Below are 17039 nucleotides of genomic sequence, written 5' to 3'. Positions count from 1 at the left end.
AACATTTTTGTTGTTTCTAACTCCGCTCTGTTTAACCATGACACTATTGACAGTATTTATTTAACGTTTATTATTGCGGTGGTAGTTTCCAGTGGTGTAAAACTGCACTGCTCTTTACTGAAATCATGTAGCTAAACATGTTAACCAAAATATTGTGCTGTTTTAGTCCAATGAGCGGAATTAAATTGCAGCAAATTACAACCACCATATGTGTAAATAGATATTTTTAGTTCCCTTACTGGGAGTTTACCTAATGTTGTGGCCAGGGAATGTTTACTGCAGAACTCGATGTTTTCTCTTTCACCAGGCAGCACATTGATTGAGAACACTTACACGCTGCCTTCAAGCACCGAGAGGTTTTAATTTTGTCCCAATGAAAAACACTTGAGCTGATGGGCTTTGTAACCACAACAGCTCAGCCCTCCACCCTGATCCAGTCCCCCTTCCAACCGGGTCAGATTGCCCTTAATCTGATCTTTATCTGTCTGACTTCTTGATTCAGTCATCTAGAAAGTCTACAGTGAGGCACATGTGGAAAAACACTTTCACACAGTGACATGACTGATTTTTGTAAACACAGAAGAAAGCGTCCAATGTTTAATCAGTTGTTGCTGACACTGAATGCTAAGGTAGAATGCATTAGGAGTAAGCGCTTTTGTGCAAGGACAGGTCAGGTAAATAATTGGTACATGGATTCCCAAAGTTAGGTTTTTGGTTCAAAATGGGTCAGGTTGAACTTTCTCATCAAAGGGTTTTTGATCCATGACATGATGTCTTCTGTGGTCTTCATGATATTTACAGTATATGACAATGTTATGGTAAAATGGCTTTCGGTCCTGCAGAGGAGCTGAAAAAGTTAGGGAATTACAGAATGCCTCGAGAAAGGAAAAGACTGACTTCCTTGTTGTCATTTATGGGAATGAAGAAAGAAAACGTTTCTCAATATATTCCGCAGAAATTACACAGCAAAATTTGCATTGATTTTCAACATTTGCAAGGAATGGCTTGAACCGCTTGTGCTTCAGGGAAAAGCATTCATGTTCATAGAAGCCAAACCTTATAAAAGGCAACACTTTGTAGACTGTTGGAAATGAAAAGCAGTTAAGAAATAGGCCAAGTGGTCTATTTACATGGCAGCTTGAGCTTTTTGTACCACTGAACATTTCCTCTGCTGCCATTATGGTGCTGTGTGCCCAAACAGCGCCGCCTGTACGCCTCTCCAGGCGGTCAGGGGCGGCTGCGTGCTGACTGGCTGTGGCTACTCGAGTGTGAAATGCGAGCCCATTATGTCAACAGATGTTAAAGTGGAGGAGAGCAAGAGTGACATAAGGAAGGACACATTTGAGAGCGAGTGCAGAACCCAAAATAAATGCCAGTCACAATTATAAACAAAACGAGGGTAGTTTTTGAGCTCACATTACTTTCCCAATAATAAATACAAATACTGCATCAGTAAAGGATGTTGCTTATCATGCTTGTGGGCTTGTATATGGGTGCTATGACCTTCAATGCCAATTAAACATACAAAAATGGCCACTTCATGGGGTGAGTTGGCAATTTAAACATTATGTCAGATTTTTTTTTTTAAACAGTCATTATAACTTTACAGTTGTACATGATAAATATGACCTGCGGAAAAACAATCAGCCGTCCCTGGACCCCATTTTGTGCCTCCTTGTTATACAAGAAACCACTGCACAAATCAAACGGCAGATTTTTCTCCACAGATCATATTTATCATGTACTCCTGTTTTCACAAATATGAAAAAAAGGCTTTTTGTATTTTTACATTGCAAACTCCCCTTTAACATAATTCTGAGGCTTATCCCATTACATTTGAATGTGGCCGATAGTGAACCATCAGAAGAAATAAATGAAGGACAATTCATTGGGAGAATTCAACAAATTAGTGCTTGTTCTCAAACAAACCAACAGAGATAATGCTCCACAAAACACACGGCACGCACAATACTCAAACCTCCTCAAATAACTTTTGCTTGATACTGTAAACAAAAAAGGTGCTAGGCTGGAGGTTTTGCACCTCATTGGACCCTTGTGTACAGTTGAAATAATGTGACAGTTACGCAAATTCATGTTGGTGTGGGGGGGTTCAGTTCACACTGACTGTTATCCCACAGACGTGGAACATCATCTCTCTGGAAACATTAGGTGACACCATGTCTCAATTTGTTCATACGTTCTCCTCCTCCTGACTGGATCAGCCATGTATTTTCTCTCTTACACTGTCATATGAGCTTCAGCAGCAGCTCGTAGGTGGCGTTGATGATGCCCCAGGAGAGGAGTGAGCGGTGGTAGTTGAGGTGAGCCCCCCGAAAGAGCATGGCAACGCTCCTGCCTCGCTCCCGCCACACCGTTAGCAGCACCTGCCTGCACGGCTGGAAGGCTCCGCCAACCCGTGACTGAGCCCGCGACTTGATGACGTTTAATGGGTAGAACATGATGCCGAGTGCCGCCCCCAGAACGCCCCCACACACAAAATCATTAACGAGGTGACCCGCGCGGCTTGTGGCTTCTGGGAGTTGTTCCTTTATGGGTCCTCGAAGTCCGAAAAAGAGTACGTTGCTGGGGCCGTTGCGGAGCACTATGGGCACGAGGCCGCGGTAGCACTCCCTGACGCCATACTCCGTCAGAAGTGTCCTGAAAGTGTGGGCTGTGTTGTTAAAGCGTCCATGGTGCCGGTGGTCCTGAAGGAGCGTCTGCACACGCTCAAATGGGGCCAGGAATGCCTCCGCTGTACCCGCCAGCGTAGCGGCAAAGCTTCGCGTGACCAGTTCCGGCAGGCCGCTGCCCTCGGCCCGCTCCAGAAGGACTCGGGAGAAGTCCTCGTACAAGCCGAACATGATTGCCACGGTGGTGCTCTTCTGGAGCAGCGGGGGGAGCAGCCCCCTGTAAAGATTTCTGAGGCCGTCCCTCTGGAGCTGCCGTACCGCCTCCACCGCCAACACGCCATGTAGCTGCTGACGGAAGAGAACCTTCTGGATGGGGAAGGTCACCATGATGTTGGTGAAAGCTGCCATGGAGCCGCATATGTAATGCTTTCCTTGAGGCCCAAGGATGGCACTCAGAGGCCCGGTAGAAAGCAAGGCGTGACCGCCTTTTGTCAAAGAGGCCGGTGGTGGGGGAGTCTGGGCTGACCGAGAGTCCATGGTGCCAAGGGAGACTCAGCGCTCCTTGAGCATCACATCAGCACTGCTCTCCTCTATAAACACCTGCCATGACACAGAAACAATGTTTTCAGACTAGAGAGCATGGAGATAGATAAGGGTTGCAAGTTGTTCTGTTCTGCTCATTCTGGTGTATGCACACCTTGGCCACCAGAAGGCAGTATAGTACTTATACAGACATACTACACATAGATTCGATGATGAAACAGAATAATTAAGCAACTATGCTCTGATAATACTAGTTGTGTTTCATTGACGACAAAGAATATATGTCTGTAAGTGGTGATGTTCGATACCTCTTTTTTTCAGACCGATACCAGTACGAGTTTTCACTCGACTACTTACCAATACTGAGTACTGATACCGCTCGTAATTTTGATACATAAAATTTCAATTAACAAAATGGCAGCTAATTGTGAACAGAGACTTTTACTTCATTCTCACCCAAATGATGATTTGCCGACGTGTCAACCCGCCACAGTATAGCGCCAATTACTGGCGAAGAGGACTTACTCGATGTCAGACTGTTTTGCCTCAAGTATTGGTGGCAGGTATAAGCAGCCTTCATGAGTACCCAATACCTTGAAATAACAACGATATCGGTACTCACCCACCCTTAACTGTAAGTATTTTTGTATGCTCTGTCTGCATGTGTTGTTAACACTTTTGCTCAAAATATAAGTTGTTTTACAGGTTTATAATTACTGCGACGTTGAGGCTAGGTTTTAGTTGTTTTACATCGTGTGTTAGCATTAAGCTAGCAAACTTATATGCAAAGGTAATGTTGTTTGGCTCAATGAACACTAACAAAATGTGTAATTATCTTCATTTAATGTTCGGTTTTAAAGTAAACAGCTTGAAGTAAGCCCTTGACCTAATATTTTTTATTTTTTTTTTAAGTATTGTTCAGTACCAAACTACTGCTCGTTTTACAATTTGCTGCTGCTAGTGCTCATAACTAATTTTTCTGCTTGCAACACAATTAAAATACAATAAAAAAATTACAAAAACATAATTTAAAAAAATCATTTGAGCGACTGTTCGCATCTCAAAAAAATAAAAAAAATAATAAAAAAACGGTCCCGGTCAACTACCCCACTTTTTTTAAACCCCCAAATTATAATGTGAATAAATATAATAAGCTGGGATAAACTGCTAATAAGCGTTTTTGGGGGTTTCTTTTTAAACCTGTCCTGTTCTTCTGCATGGCCTTGCAGAATGGTGAATCTGTATGCTTTTGTGCTGGAACAGTTTTGCTGTGCAACAGGGCACTTTGAAATACTCCCTTTGCTTATTATAAAACTTTTTAATTGTTCTGATGTTTATTGAAAATGCAGCCGGACAGAAAATGGTTTTAAGGGACAGACAGAGGGACAGAGTGGACAAGAGGACTAGGGGTGAGAACCACATCAGAACAATAGTGAGACAGTCTAGATATTTGAACACAAGTAACATTACAGCAGTCATTTATAGATGGGGGACACACCTGGTGAGGACAAAACTAACCAAGAGAACAAGAGAGGACAGAAAAGGGTAGGATTGTTTGCCATAACAGTTGGTTATTGTTTGCTTTTTTCCATAATTAATTTTACCCGATACCTTTACAAGAAGCAAAAGGAATTTAGGAAATTTCACATGTGCTCTCCAATATTCAGTGATTTATTTCACTGTCACACTGGTTGAATTTTTGGCTAAAATGTTACTGGATTGATTTCCAAAAACTGAATTGTTTCGCTCTCGATGAACTCATATCATCCTTGAATCAAATCAGTAATCATCAATCTGCCACAATGAATCGTTACACCCCTAATGATTATGATTTTTAATTCATTCACTACTTCATATTGGATCTCATTAAACTGTGCAAATGTATTTAATGTTGCGGCGAGTGAGTGTTTTAAGTCAGGTCGGGGCTTTAAATCAAATGTTTGATACTTCCTGCTGTAGAATAACTTCCAGGAAGTCAAACTGTTCAATCTCAACAGCCTGCCTGTTCCATGCATCTGCCATTAAGACATAACACAACTTGGCAGACAGTTTACAGCTACAGATTTCTATTTAAAGTAAACTATGTATGGAATATGATACTAAGTTCAGGTTAAAATACAAGAAGAAAATAACTTCCTAAGTTCATGGGAAAATATATTGAGCCACCTGACATAATTAAATACAACTACAATAAAGTTCACAAAGTTGAACATTTACCGTGCGCACATGATCAAGAAGACATTTCTGCATTCCAGTCCATACTTTGGCTTTGGTAATGTTGACGCGAAAGAGCTCCCCTACCATGATGTCGTGGGTCGAACACGCCCTCTGCTTCCTCGCAGCTGATCCAGTCATGCCAGTTTACGGTCATATTTTTTATTTGTATTTTTTTTTTTTAAAGAAAAGCTTCGCCAAAACCAACATCGAAGATTCAACGCTACAGTATGTGGAAACATGCCCAAGCCCAAAGGTTAAAGTTCATCATTTGCTCTGGAGCTGATACGCTACTCTAAACGCGTTTGCCTACTTGCTAGCTTGACTAGCTCAACCGCATCTTGCACCAATGTGCGATCATGGAGTGTTTCTGTTATGTCAGCCATCCCCCAAAAAATTAAAATATAAAAAAAACAACATTCCGAGAGCTGAAGTTTATAATCATGGATTACAATGCGAGCTACAATCACGACGTGTCTGTTTAGCATGCTAGGTGGTTCGCCTGCCACACTCAAAATGCACAAGACGCTGCTTAATGACAGCTTGTGGACCCTGGACGGACACTTGAACGTCAAGAGGCGAAGGGAGAACCCCAACGTTTAGCGGGATCGTAAAAATGTGTCTTTACCTGTCATGTGGACCAGTCGCTGTCCTGTCCCCCGACAGGTTAAGTGCAACTTTCCCTTCAGAGGAAAAAGGCCACTGATCTACAGCTCTAGGTCGTGTCTGCAGCCCCAGCAATAGGTCCCTCTTCTTCGGTCTCAATGGTGTACATTGAACTTTGTTATGACTATTGGATTTACATTATCGCCATCTAGTGGATAGGTGTGCAACTCTTTATAAAAGATTCAAGTCCAGTATTCTGCAATTAATAGTACATGTATTGTTGTTGATGATTCTTATTATGCTTCCCTAACAATAGCGGATATTTGTATCTTAATGTTATAAGATCTTTATATGCAATCTGGCCTCCAAACAGAAACTTATTGAGAGAAAAACAACCTGCAATGTGAGAACAATATGGTATATTTTGGAACATTATTTTTGTATTTGGGTATATTTTGGGTGGGGGAAAGTACATTATTTTATTCGTGTATTTATTTATTTGATTACCGTAATGATTGAACCAACTCAATAAACGCCACGCAACCTTACAATTCTACCCAATCATTGCCAACTTCTGGCAGGTATAGCCAATCATTGTCACGGGTTCCACCAATCAGAGACGTGCGTCTTTGGGGAGGTTTGGAAAATCACTCCAAGCGTGTTCTCTACATTCCGGAACGGTTGGAAACTCAGAGCGTTGTCGGAGTGCGCCGTTACACTCTGAGAGTGCCGAAGCTGTGGCTCTGAGGCGACATAGCGTCAGGCAGGAAAAGATGTTTACAGGCAAAACTGACACATTCAATATGGCGGACGCACTGATGTATCTTTGCTAATGGTCAACACGCTCGTTCATAAATTCATAGAAAATGGAGCGCCTTCGGGGCGTCAGATCGAATTTCCGAACGTACCCATAGTAAAAGTACGAACGTTACCATTGTAATGTTATTTCACATTTCGAGATTCATTTGCGTGCCAACCTAACGACGAGGTTACTGAGTAAAATCTATTTGAGTCGTCAGCAGCCTTAAGTGTCATATGTGAAGCACCTACACACAGTTAATTAGTCCTTATGCTTTTGATATAAGTTGTTGTCCTTTTCGACAACATTTTCCAAAGCCGGAGTTGTATTGTTTTTATTTTTTTCCGGTTGTCGTCAAGCGTCAAATGCGGCTGTAACAGTCGTAAAGCAAAGCATTTACGACAGTATTGTGGCGTCATCAATAAATCCTGAAATGAACGACCGGTTGGAATCATTAAAATAAATATATTAGTTGCGCGTCTTTTTTGCAATGCGTGTTAAAGAAAACGCGAACGCAGTCATGGTAATTGTTCTCGATAGGTGTAAATTGAAACAAATAAAATTAGGTAGCTAAAATAAACCTGATTAGCTTGATAATGCTGGCTAACCCGCTGCGAATTGGATGAGACAGACATTACTAGACTACAACGAGAGCTGCATTTGGTTTGGAGCTAGTTTGTGACATTTGACACACATAACTCTGGTCATCACAAATGTCAGCGCAAAAAGACTGCGACTTTTTGGTCAAAAGAGCCCGGGAGCTTGTTCCAGACGACCCTTGTGCGGCTAAAGCCTGGCTCATAACTGCCAGAACCCTTTACCCTGCCGACTTCAACATACAGGTAATGTCTTGCACATCAACTGCTTCGTTATTGACACACAACAAGGGTATTACTGCAGTAATGGCATGTATTTGGGTTGTGCACTTCATTAGGTATCTATACACTTCTAAAGACATCTAAAACAAGTGCTGTATTGTATAAAGTCCTGCTTTGCAAATAATGCTTTGTTTTTATTGACACTGTCAGGGATACGTTTCAGTTCGCGTCAACATTGTCCGTCCAGTTAAATGCATAATGTAGGTGTACCTGAGTCACAAACCCCTCTTTTCCTTCCGCAGTATGAAATGTACATCATTGAACGCAATGCAGAAAGGACATCGTGTGCGGGGAGATTACTGTATGACATGTGAGTCTTTGTGTACTTGCTCAGTGGTTCTTGTCTTGGGACAGCAACACTTTTGAAAAATATTTTGTCAATCCTTTAGGTTCTTAAATTTCCCAGATCAGCCCATTGTGTGGCGTGAGATCAGCGTCATCACAGCGGCTCTACGCAGTGACGCTCAGGACAAACATTCGCAGTTCCTTCGAGGTGAGAGAAGTATGCGGTTTCAGTTGTTTGTCTTTGTGTATTGTAATGCTATAACTCTCTCCTTGAGTATTTAAAACCTATCTTTGAGGCCAGATGTGTTGTCTCCGCCAGGGCTTTTTGAAACACTGCCTGGCCGGGTACAGTGTGAGATGTTGCTGAAGGCCACAGAGCAGTGCTTCAACACATTGGAGAAGGCAGAGATGCTGTTGCTCCTACTAAAACGCTTTCCAGAGTCTGTGGTCCAACACGGGGTATGTGACCATAACAATACAGTGCTAAAAGGGTCATGGATTTCACAATGGGAGGCATTATCATTTAACCAATCTCTTCTGTGTACAGGTGAGTCTGGGCGAGACACTGTTGGAGGCAGAGACATCTGAGAAAGTGGAGTCGCCTGTTAATTGCTTCAGAAAACTTTTTGGTCAGTGAAATACTTGAATTGATGCTTTCTAGTATTATTTATGTCGGAAAAATAAAAATCAAGTGCAAAGTGTAGTTAGAGTGGAACCTGTTGGCTTGAACACAAGATGCTGTTTGACTGCTAAGATACAACATTAAATAATATTTTCCAGGTTCAAACTGTCACCATCATGAAACCGTTGTCAACTCTACAGGCATCTTAAAGTAGCATTTTATTCACTCATTCATTCTTCCGTTCCGCTTCTCCTCACTAGGGTCGCGGGCGTGCTGGAGCCTATCCCAGCTATCTTCGGGCGACAGGCGGGGTACACCCTGAACTGGTCGCCAGCCAATCGCAGGGCACACATAAACAAACAACCATTCACACCTGCGGGCAAAAACCTACCATGCGTGTTTTGGGGACGTGGGAGGAAACCGGAGTGCCTGGAGAAAACCCACACAGGCATGGGGAGAACATGCAAACTCCACACAGGCGGGGCCGGGATTTGAACCCCGGGGCTCAGAACTGTGAGGCAATCGTCCACCATGCCGCCGAGTAACATTTTAACATTCTTAAAATAAGTTAACCACGAATGTAATGACAACAAACCTAAATGATGAATGAAGAAGGTGTAATAGGAAGGTAATTCATCTCTCGGATGCGCAAAAGTTTTATAACCATCTTAATTGTCACACAATAAAACCTTCCCTTAGCTTTGACCACAAGTGACATCATGAATGCTGAGCAAAAGTATTGGGACACATCTGAACTCTAATTGCTTTTTCAATATGAGTCTTCTTACTGACACATAACTTCTGTTTTATATTATTCATACATATAAATGAGTCACCTTCCAAATTTGCCGTTTTGAACTCAAAATAAGCCATTTATGCAAATCATAGATCCGATGAGTTGTTTCCTGGGTGGGGGGGTTGCTGTCGGTGTCGTCATAGGCTGTTTCGTACTCCTTGAACGCTGGCAGCTCGATCCATTCCACACATTCACCATCCACCATCCACACACAGAAGTAATTTCTGAATATTACTCCGCGGCGGACTAATATGCGAGCACATTGGCCTGAGGTTGCGCCTGTGCACTCGGGACCTGCTTTGGAGGCATCACAGGAGTTGACAAGAACTGAAAAAACACTTCCGCCGCTTATGCTGTTAAGAATTAATGGTACTTTTACTCCGTTACAATGATCTAAATGTAGCTCGCTACTTTTATCAATTATTGCTTATCAATTATTTCGTGCGTGAGACTACGACTTTGACTTCCGCATTGAGCGCTGTTTGCGCCAATCCAATTTAAGCCAATTTCTGTCGGGAAAAATTCACAAGCATGTGGCCACATATTTTGTGCATTCAGATTTAGAGATTTCACCGTAGTTTCTGTCCTTGTGTTACAGTGTGTGACGTCCTTCCTCTGGTTATAAACAACATGGATATGCGCCTGCCTGCCAGCCTGATGCAGAAATACATACTGAAAGCTGCTGAATTCTACATTGGTTATGTGACCCGAAGACCTTCACTTGATGGACAGATAAATGGTGAAGTAGTTTGCTTGTTCTTGCCTGTTCCTGTGGTTTCATTCATCCTGACAGCAGTAATATTCAGCCCTGTCTTTTTATTCTTTCTCTCAGCGTCTCAAGAAGTTGGTCCTCTCAAGTCTCCCAGTGTCTCCCGTGGCTCCCAGCGCTACGTTATTGACGGTTTGTCAGAAAAGTCTTCAGTGGTTGCCGAACCTTGGGAAAGGTTGTTGGACCTCCTTTCTGTTGTTGGTGCTCGATGTGAGTGGCAGGGCGACAAAGGACAGAGGTAAGGAATCTAATGATGTTGCTGTTTGTTAAAATATAAAAATGACCAAATGTCGTGGGTTTTTTTTGTTTGATTTTTTATTATTTTTTTTTGTTACATCTCGTCCTCGCACCAAGGGAGGTAATAAGGGTTATTAATCAACACACACCTGTTAGCCAAATTTGCTTTATTGTATGGATCATCCCTGGGCCTTTTTATTTTTGTATCTTTATTTTGTTTTTTGTTTTTGTTATTTGCTTTACATATGTGAGTTCGGATTTTGTCTCACTGTTTGCATATTAGAAAACTGCAAAATAAAGAATAAAAAAAAATAGATAATAATAATAATAGAACTGTAGCGCATCATTCCGACAACTGTTTGTTATAGTTTGACCTTCTCACGTAGGGCTGCAGCTATCAAAATTTTAGTATTCAAGTATCCTACTAAAAATGTTATTGAATAATCGGGTATTCAGATAAATTATATTTTTGCTTAGTTAGAGAGCAATTATTAATACACAAGATAAAACAAGCCATTTCACTTCAAAATGAATGACCAATTGTTTTCTTTTTTTAGATAATCAACTGTTTTATTCTCAAATTCACATTGAGCATAAAACTATTGTCTAGAAATATTTTCAGTGAGACAATTCCAAACATAAATAAAACACATGGGGAAAAATATTCCATTTTAACTTTGTATTTTTTCTTCTTGGCAATCACTAAACAAAACTGTCCCATGACTAATATGACAAGCACCCTGAATGAATTTACGTTATAGTCGCACACATACTCTACTTATTGCCACGATATAAACTGGCCACAAATTCGATGGTAGTCATATTTAATAGAAACCTAAGCCCTCCGCAGGGCTACCGTAATGTAAGTAAATTGCATTGATGTTAAACTCACTGATTTGCGCGACGTTCATCCTGGCTCTTCCACCACATTCTGTGTCTTGCGGAATTTGGCTTCTTTTTGATATGATTTTTTTTTTTACTGTAAACATTGACTTGAAACAAATCAGATACATGTTACATTGGGCAAAAAGATTGGAGTTGACGTTGCATATGGTGTGGCCAGTAAGTATTGTGAGGTTTCTAAAGGCGTATTTGTGCCTGGACCTTCATATTGTAGGAGTTACATGGACTTGCTTCAGAGAGTAAAGGAGCTATGTCGCTACTTACCGGGCCTGGAGGGAGACACCAGAGCGCGCTGTTGCAGTCAGGTGGTCATCTGCACTGCCCTCGTCCTCTTCCGCAACGCTTTCCTCTACGTCTCAGCTGTACAGCCAGCACTCTTCCAGGGTTAGTCTTCGTCTTGGCACTCACACGCATTGACTATGTTAAACTGAATGACCTTGAGGGCCTGTTGGTTTTATTTATCAGGTGTGAATACACTGAACTTGGGACCATGGATTCTTGTAGAAGATTTTAGCTCAGTGTACAATGATGTGGACTTGGAGAGAGGATCAGTCAAACACACACACAAGAAGCGCAAAATGGCAGATGGCAGAGAGAAGACTTTTGTGAGGATAATGCAAACATGAATGCAGTGTGTATTCTATAAAAGGATGCTCTTTCTTTACAGTGTCTCTGTGTACGTGTGGGTGTAATTCCAGAGTTCAGATGATGAGGATGGCATGGGCCGACACATCCTGGTGAACAAGTCTGAGATGCCCAACTGGTCAGAGACTCTGGAGGGCTTTTACACAGCGAGGGAAAGCTGGGACCTTCTTCATTCTCATGATAGCCTTGAAACTGGTAATCTTCTGCTCTTCTCTTTTGTTTCAAACAAGCCAGACGCTATCCAATACCTCAAATATGTAATACGGCATTCATGAATTCAGCTTTTTTTGGCAGAACCTGTGCTGCATTGGTCAATAAAAGTATTGTTTTGGCACCATCTTGTGGCACCATGTTAAAGTGCGTTCAGGAGCTTCATTAAACCAATGTAGTGCTATTATTGGCATCTATACCCAATAATAAACCTTTTGGGGGGCATCAATTACTCATGGATTTTCGATATTTTGAATGATGGTGTCAACATTGCTTTTATTTACAATATTTGGTGGTAAATTTGTGATTCACAGAGTTCAAAAAGATTTGTGCCTCATGGAAGACAGACAGCTGGCAGTGGTTCCGAATTTTCCTCATTGACATGATCATATACCAGGCAAGAAACAATTCTATGTACCAGAACAATACTGAGGAGTGTAGACCAGTTTTTGAAGTGCTGTCAAAGTATAAGAAATGAACACAAATGTCCTTTACAGGCAAAGACTGCCTTCAACAAGATTGTTCCAAATGTGTGTTCTCTTGCTTGATAAGTGACTTTTCTCCCTGTGTCATCCAGGGACAGTACCGCAAGGCCCTGTCCAGCCTGCACCAGATGGCAGCTGTGCAGCTACCTCAGTCGGGCCAGCAGAGCCCCTCGGGTCAGACCAGTCTGGAGCACCACAGAGCTCTCATACAGCAGGCCTCGTGCCACTATGCACTGGGGGAATACAGGGTATGCACAAACATGCTTTCTACATGCTACATAGTAGTTGTCCCTGCTGCCCCAAGATGGATGTAATCATTCGTTCATTCCTATCCATCCAAAAAATAAAAAATAAATCAACTTTGTTGTAATCGCCATACATTTTGTCACAGTGTTTTTGTTTGAATAGTCAAAGCACAATCACTTTGTTCTGCTGGTCTGGTCTTGAATATAATTTTTTAGATGGCCTGTGACAAGCTTCTTGATGTTGTCAGTGGATTGGAACCCCCAAACCATGAACCAACAAAAACCTCCGAAGATCAGATGAAAGTTAAGCCCAAACTGAAGAAGAGTAAGCTATTCATTCTTTGATTTGCCAAGTAAGTACTGTGACCAGTAGCCAAATCATATGCATGCTTATTAATTTGTCCAAACTAGATCATGACCTGCGATTGCTTCCGTGCACCAGCAGTGCTGTATTACCTTTCTGCCTCCAGCTGATGTTGGCCTGCTTTAAGGTACTTACTGTATGTCCACATTGTACATTTGTAGACATATGCACTATGCATTCATGGATTAAAACAAACTCTGGACCACCATCTCCTTCTTTGGGCCAACCAGCCACGAGCCTTTACAGACAACCAGGACGACCTGTCGCTGGGTCACGTGGTGGTGCTCCTGCAGTACGACTGGCCGCAGGGCGAGATGCTGTTTCTAAAAGCAGTGGATAAGATCTGCCAGCAAGGTGGTTTCCAGTATGAGAATTTCTTCAACTATGTCACCAGTATCCTGTCAAGGTTCTCTTTAACCTTACATAGTGTTCGTTTTCCATGCCCACATACTATGTTCTGGGTGAGTTTTGCCCGGGGCCAAGAATATCCTAATAATTGTCTATCAAATTATGAGCTACATACAGGGATTTTATTGGCCTTGTCTGACTTTAATAATTTATTGATCATTATGCTTAGAGCAGACTGCAGGATTTCAGCCTCGATATTGGTCCAATTTGCTATCGCGGGCGATTTCCCAGATCGAGCCTGATATATTTAGTTGGGAACAATAAGACTTCTTGTATTGTGACATAATCCACAACCAAAGATTTGACCCTATGATAGCCCTACGACGGCAAAATGAGAAGTCTAGCATGATTGATTATTATTTTATTTTTTTAAAGATATATTCCATTTAGTGTGACATATGAACAACTATCTCACAGCCCACCTTTTTGTCGACCAATAGGATTCCATCTTGAAACGGCGTATTGCGTACCGTTGTCAACATTTACAACATTGTTGTTTGTGTTGCCATGGTAACGGTTGTATCTGGTAGCAGTGACACGTTTTCAGGTCCCGCCTTCCCCAACAGAGTTTAATTTGACAAGATGTAGCCAAACACTCGTAAAAGACAGGAACGGTGATATCATAATATGCCATGTAGTGTTGCGAGTGTCTGACTGAGATACGGCAATATTTTATGGCAGTAGTGTGACATAGTGCCATCGTGACACACCAAATTGATCCTGTTGTCAGATCCAGGCATTAGACAAAAGGGGGGGATGTATTTTTTGTGTTTTGGGATAAAAAAATAAAAAAAATCTATCAATGTGTTGTTCTATTTCACCTAACAGACAGTCAGGGTTGTCCAAAATCATAGCAGCATCACACCACTTTTGTCGTCTTACCTTGGACGTTAGCCTCCTTAAGCTCACATCCTTTGTCAGACATCGACATGCTGGAAGAGTTTGCGTACCTGCGTACCCCCGACGGAGGGAGGATCCAGCTGGAGCTGCTGCCCAACCAGGGAATGCTGATTAAGTAAGCACCTCACATCCAATCAGTCCGCATCTGGATCGGCATACCCCGGGTTCTGTTGGTGTGTTGTTAAGACAGTAGGTCAACTTGATGATCGGCCTGAAGGGGACCTTAGTTGATGATAAGCTGTCACAGGAGCGGGCTTTAGAAAGAGAAGGGTTTTACAGTATACCACCAAAGTGAGTATACCCCTTTCATTTTTGTTGAACTTTTATTATATGTTGTCATGGGATAACAATAAAGAAAAGACACTTTGCTACAACATAAAGTAGTCAGTGTAGACTTACTGTCCCCTCAAAATAGCTCAACACAGCCATCAAAGTTTAAACTGCTTACAACAAAAGCGAGTACAGTGGACCCCCGTAGTATACTCGTGGTTTGGCACCTGTGGATTCACCTACGTGTGGATTTATTGATTTATTTTCCCCCCTACATTTTTCTTTTTGTTTTGTTCGTTTTTTTCGAGCGGGAGGCGGGGTAGGGGGGGGGCAATTCTTTTCAATGCAATTGCAATGAAAATGTCTAAATCAGGCCCAAAGTGTTGATATTTTGTATGGGCACCATTTTGTTTCCCATCACTGCTTTAACCCTCTCAGGCATGGAATCCTCTTTCACTCCTCTGTGATGACGTCAGGGATGGGCTGCATATGGCTAACTGGGCCCAATTTGGACATTTTCCTTTAAAGGTGTAGTCACCTTTGTTGCCAGCGGTTTAACATTAATGTCTGTGGTTGAGTTGTTTTGGGGCACAGTGCTTCTACTTGACACTGTAGCAACGTGTTATTTCTTTGTTGTCTCATGAAAAGATATAACGTATTTAGAAACAATGAAATGGGTGTACTCTCTTTTGTGAGCTACTGTATTATAAATGTATCAATTTGAACGTTCAAAGTTGCAGATCAAAACACTTGAATGCAGCCAGACTGACCGAGTGTTTGAATGTTGCTGTCCCCCAGGAACCCTAGGCCCGCCCTGGGGCTGGAGTTAAACACCCTTCTGCTACAAGGGGTGCAGACGATGGACAGGTACCCCGGGCCCCTCCTACCACAGTGCGCATACCTCCCCCAACACCAGTCACCATTCATTCCTAACTCCTAGGATTGTCATTCCCCCAACCCTGATTTTTATTTGGGCCAATCATTTAAGAATACGTTGTCGTCGCCGTTTGGTTTATTTGAGCCATCGCTCGTCTTTCTGTGGTCATCACCGTTGTTAGCTGAGATGATGTCGTTCTTGTTGTACAGTTAGTTTCTTTTGGCCTTGCCACAACACTTGGTCTCATTTCATTTGTGCTTACTTTATGTTTCATATGAACTGTTGATTGGTCTCTTGTTTAACCATGACTGATTGATTTATGTTGCATTCAAATATCGATCTCTAAACACAATGGCTGTTTATTTATCTTTTTCTTTTTTTTTTTTCATGTGAAGACACCACACAGTGACGAGAGGGATTACCAAAGGAGTGAAGGAGGATTTCCGTCTGGCCATGGAGAGACAAGTGTCGCGTTGTGGCGAAAACCTGCTCAGTGTGCTGCACCGTTTCTGTATCAACGAGAAAATCATAATCGTCCAGTCTCTCCCTTGACACTTTAAAAACCTTTTTAAAAAGGACACCGGACTGACTTTCTGTCAAAATGCAGAGACAGTACTTTGGAGTTACCACAATTTTTAGCATTTTGTTAATAATTACGTGTAGTTCAGTAGTTGTGTGTTAGTTTCAACGTACATAACCACAATATTTCAAGTAGTGTGTGTGATATTTTGACCAAACTCATCTATCTTTGTGAGGAAATGATCAAAGAGTTTGTGTAAATATTTCCCATCACTATTCCTTAGTGATGCTTGATCAAAAGCAGCATTTGGCACAAGATAGCAGCAGCTGGAAAATGCATTCAAATGACCAGTTAATGGTTGGAAAGGTGTTTTGGAAAGCCTTTACCAGAAACATTTGTGAATAAATACGTTTCTGAGCTACAGAAATACCAGGTTTTGGAGCTCCTTAGATTGTGCAAGTGTACTTTGCATCTTTAGATTTGCCTTAAGTTGTAAATAAAGCAATCAACAATATCGGTGTATTATCTTGAATTGCATTTACAAAGAAGCTTTGTTGACTTTGAAAACAACTAATGTTTATATAGGCATAGACAAACACTGATTTGTTAATGTGATGGATAGTAATTTGCTAAAGAATAAAATATCTGACTAAATACCTGTTTCCCATGTTTTTTTTAAATTTGTACTTAATTTATTATTCTTGCGTTGTTTTTTCCCAATGCAAGCAATGTTGGTAGGTTGCTTACTCCCACTATTTGTATGCAAAAGACAACAATGCGCTATATTAAGTACAAAATTTGCACTGAAAGGGCATCAAGTTTATCAGGCCACT

At 41.7% G+C, this 17039-nt stretch overlaps 2 protein-coding genes across 5 annotated transcripts; one reads left to right on the top strand and one right to left on the bottom strand.

Annotated features, from left to right (window-relative positions):
* Positions 1–562: 562 nt before the first annotated feature.
* On the bottom strand, positions 563–6204 carry slc25a51b (solute carrier family 25 member 51b). The gene is made up of 2 exons (XM_061786850.1): positions 6016–6204; positions 563–3230 (listed from the first exon to the last, which is right to left on the bottom strand). The coding sequence occupies exon 2, from the start codon at positions 3165–3167 to the stop codon at positions 2247–2249; it is 921 nt and encodes a 306-aa protein (XP_061642834.1). The 5' UTR covers positions 3168–3230; positions 6016–6204; the 3' UTR covers positions 563–2246.
* A 432-nt stretch (positions 6205–6636) lies between these two features.
* ints10 (integrator complex subunit 10) lies at positions 6637–16860 on the top strand. Of its 4 annotated transcripts, none has more exons than XM_061786846.1 (18): positions 6638–7634; positions 7913–7980; positions 8060–8163; positions 8275–8414; positions 8503–8584; positions 9972–10112; positions 10206–10380; positions 11497–11666; positions 11748–11887; positions 11981–12122; positions 12452–12534; positions 12715–12870; positions 13084–13192; positions 13279–13358; positions 13462–13624; positions 14561–14654; positions 15608–15700; positions 16082–16860. In XM_061786846.1, exons 1-18 carry the CDS (start codon positions 7506–7508, stop codon positions 16236–16238), a joined length of 2226 nt encoding a protein of 741 aa, XP_061642830.1. In that variant the 5' UTR covers positions 6638–7505; the 3' UTR covers positions 16239–16860. The 4 variants fall into 4 exon arrangements, with proteins under 4 accessions (XP_061642833.1, XP_061642830.1, XP_061642831.1 ...); XM_061786847.1 differs by having other exon boundaries at positions 6639–7634; positions 15608–15676; XM_061786848.1 differs by lacking the exon at positions 15608–15700 and having other exon boundaries at positions 6641–7634.
* The last annotated feature ends 179 nt before the right edge of the window (positions 16861–17039 follow it).

Source organism: Phyllopteryx taeniolatus, chromosome 10 (assembly GCF_024500385.1).
Source record: "Phyllopteryx taeniolatus isolate TA_2022b chromosome 10, UOR_Ptae_1.2, whole genome shotgun sequence".
Lineage (NCBI taxonomy): Eukaryota > Metazoa > Chordata > Actinopteri > Syngnathiformes > Syngnathidae > Phyllopteryx > Phyllopteryx taeniolatus.
This window is presented reverse-complemented; position numbering and strand designations above follow the sequence as displayed.

What these genes read in the sequence shown, in the direction of transcription:
- slc25a51b (XM_061786850.1), bottom strand. Translation starts at nt 3,167, where the DNA reads ATGGACTCTCGGTCAGCCCAGACTCCCCCACCACCGGCCTCTTTGACA.
- ints10 (XM_061786846.1), top strand. Translation starts at nt 7,506, where the DNA reads ATGTCAGCGCAAAAAGACTGCGACTTTTTGGTCAAAAGAGCCCGGGAG. An exon ending in TTGCTTCAGAAAACTTTTTG is followed by an intron (nt 8,585 to 9,971) that starts GTCAGTGAAATA and finishes CTTGTGTTACAG; the next exon opens with TGTGTGACGTCCTTCCTCTG. An exon ending in TGATGTTGGCCTGCTTTAAG is followed by an intron (nt 13,359 to 13,461) that starts GTACTTACTGTA and finishes TGGGCCAACCAG; the next exon opens with CCACGAGCCTTTACAGACAA.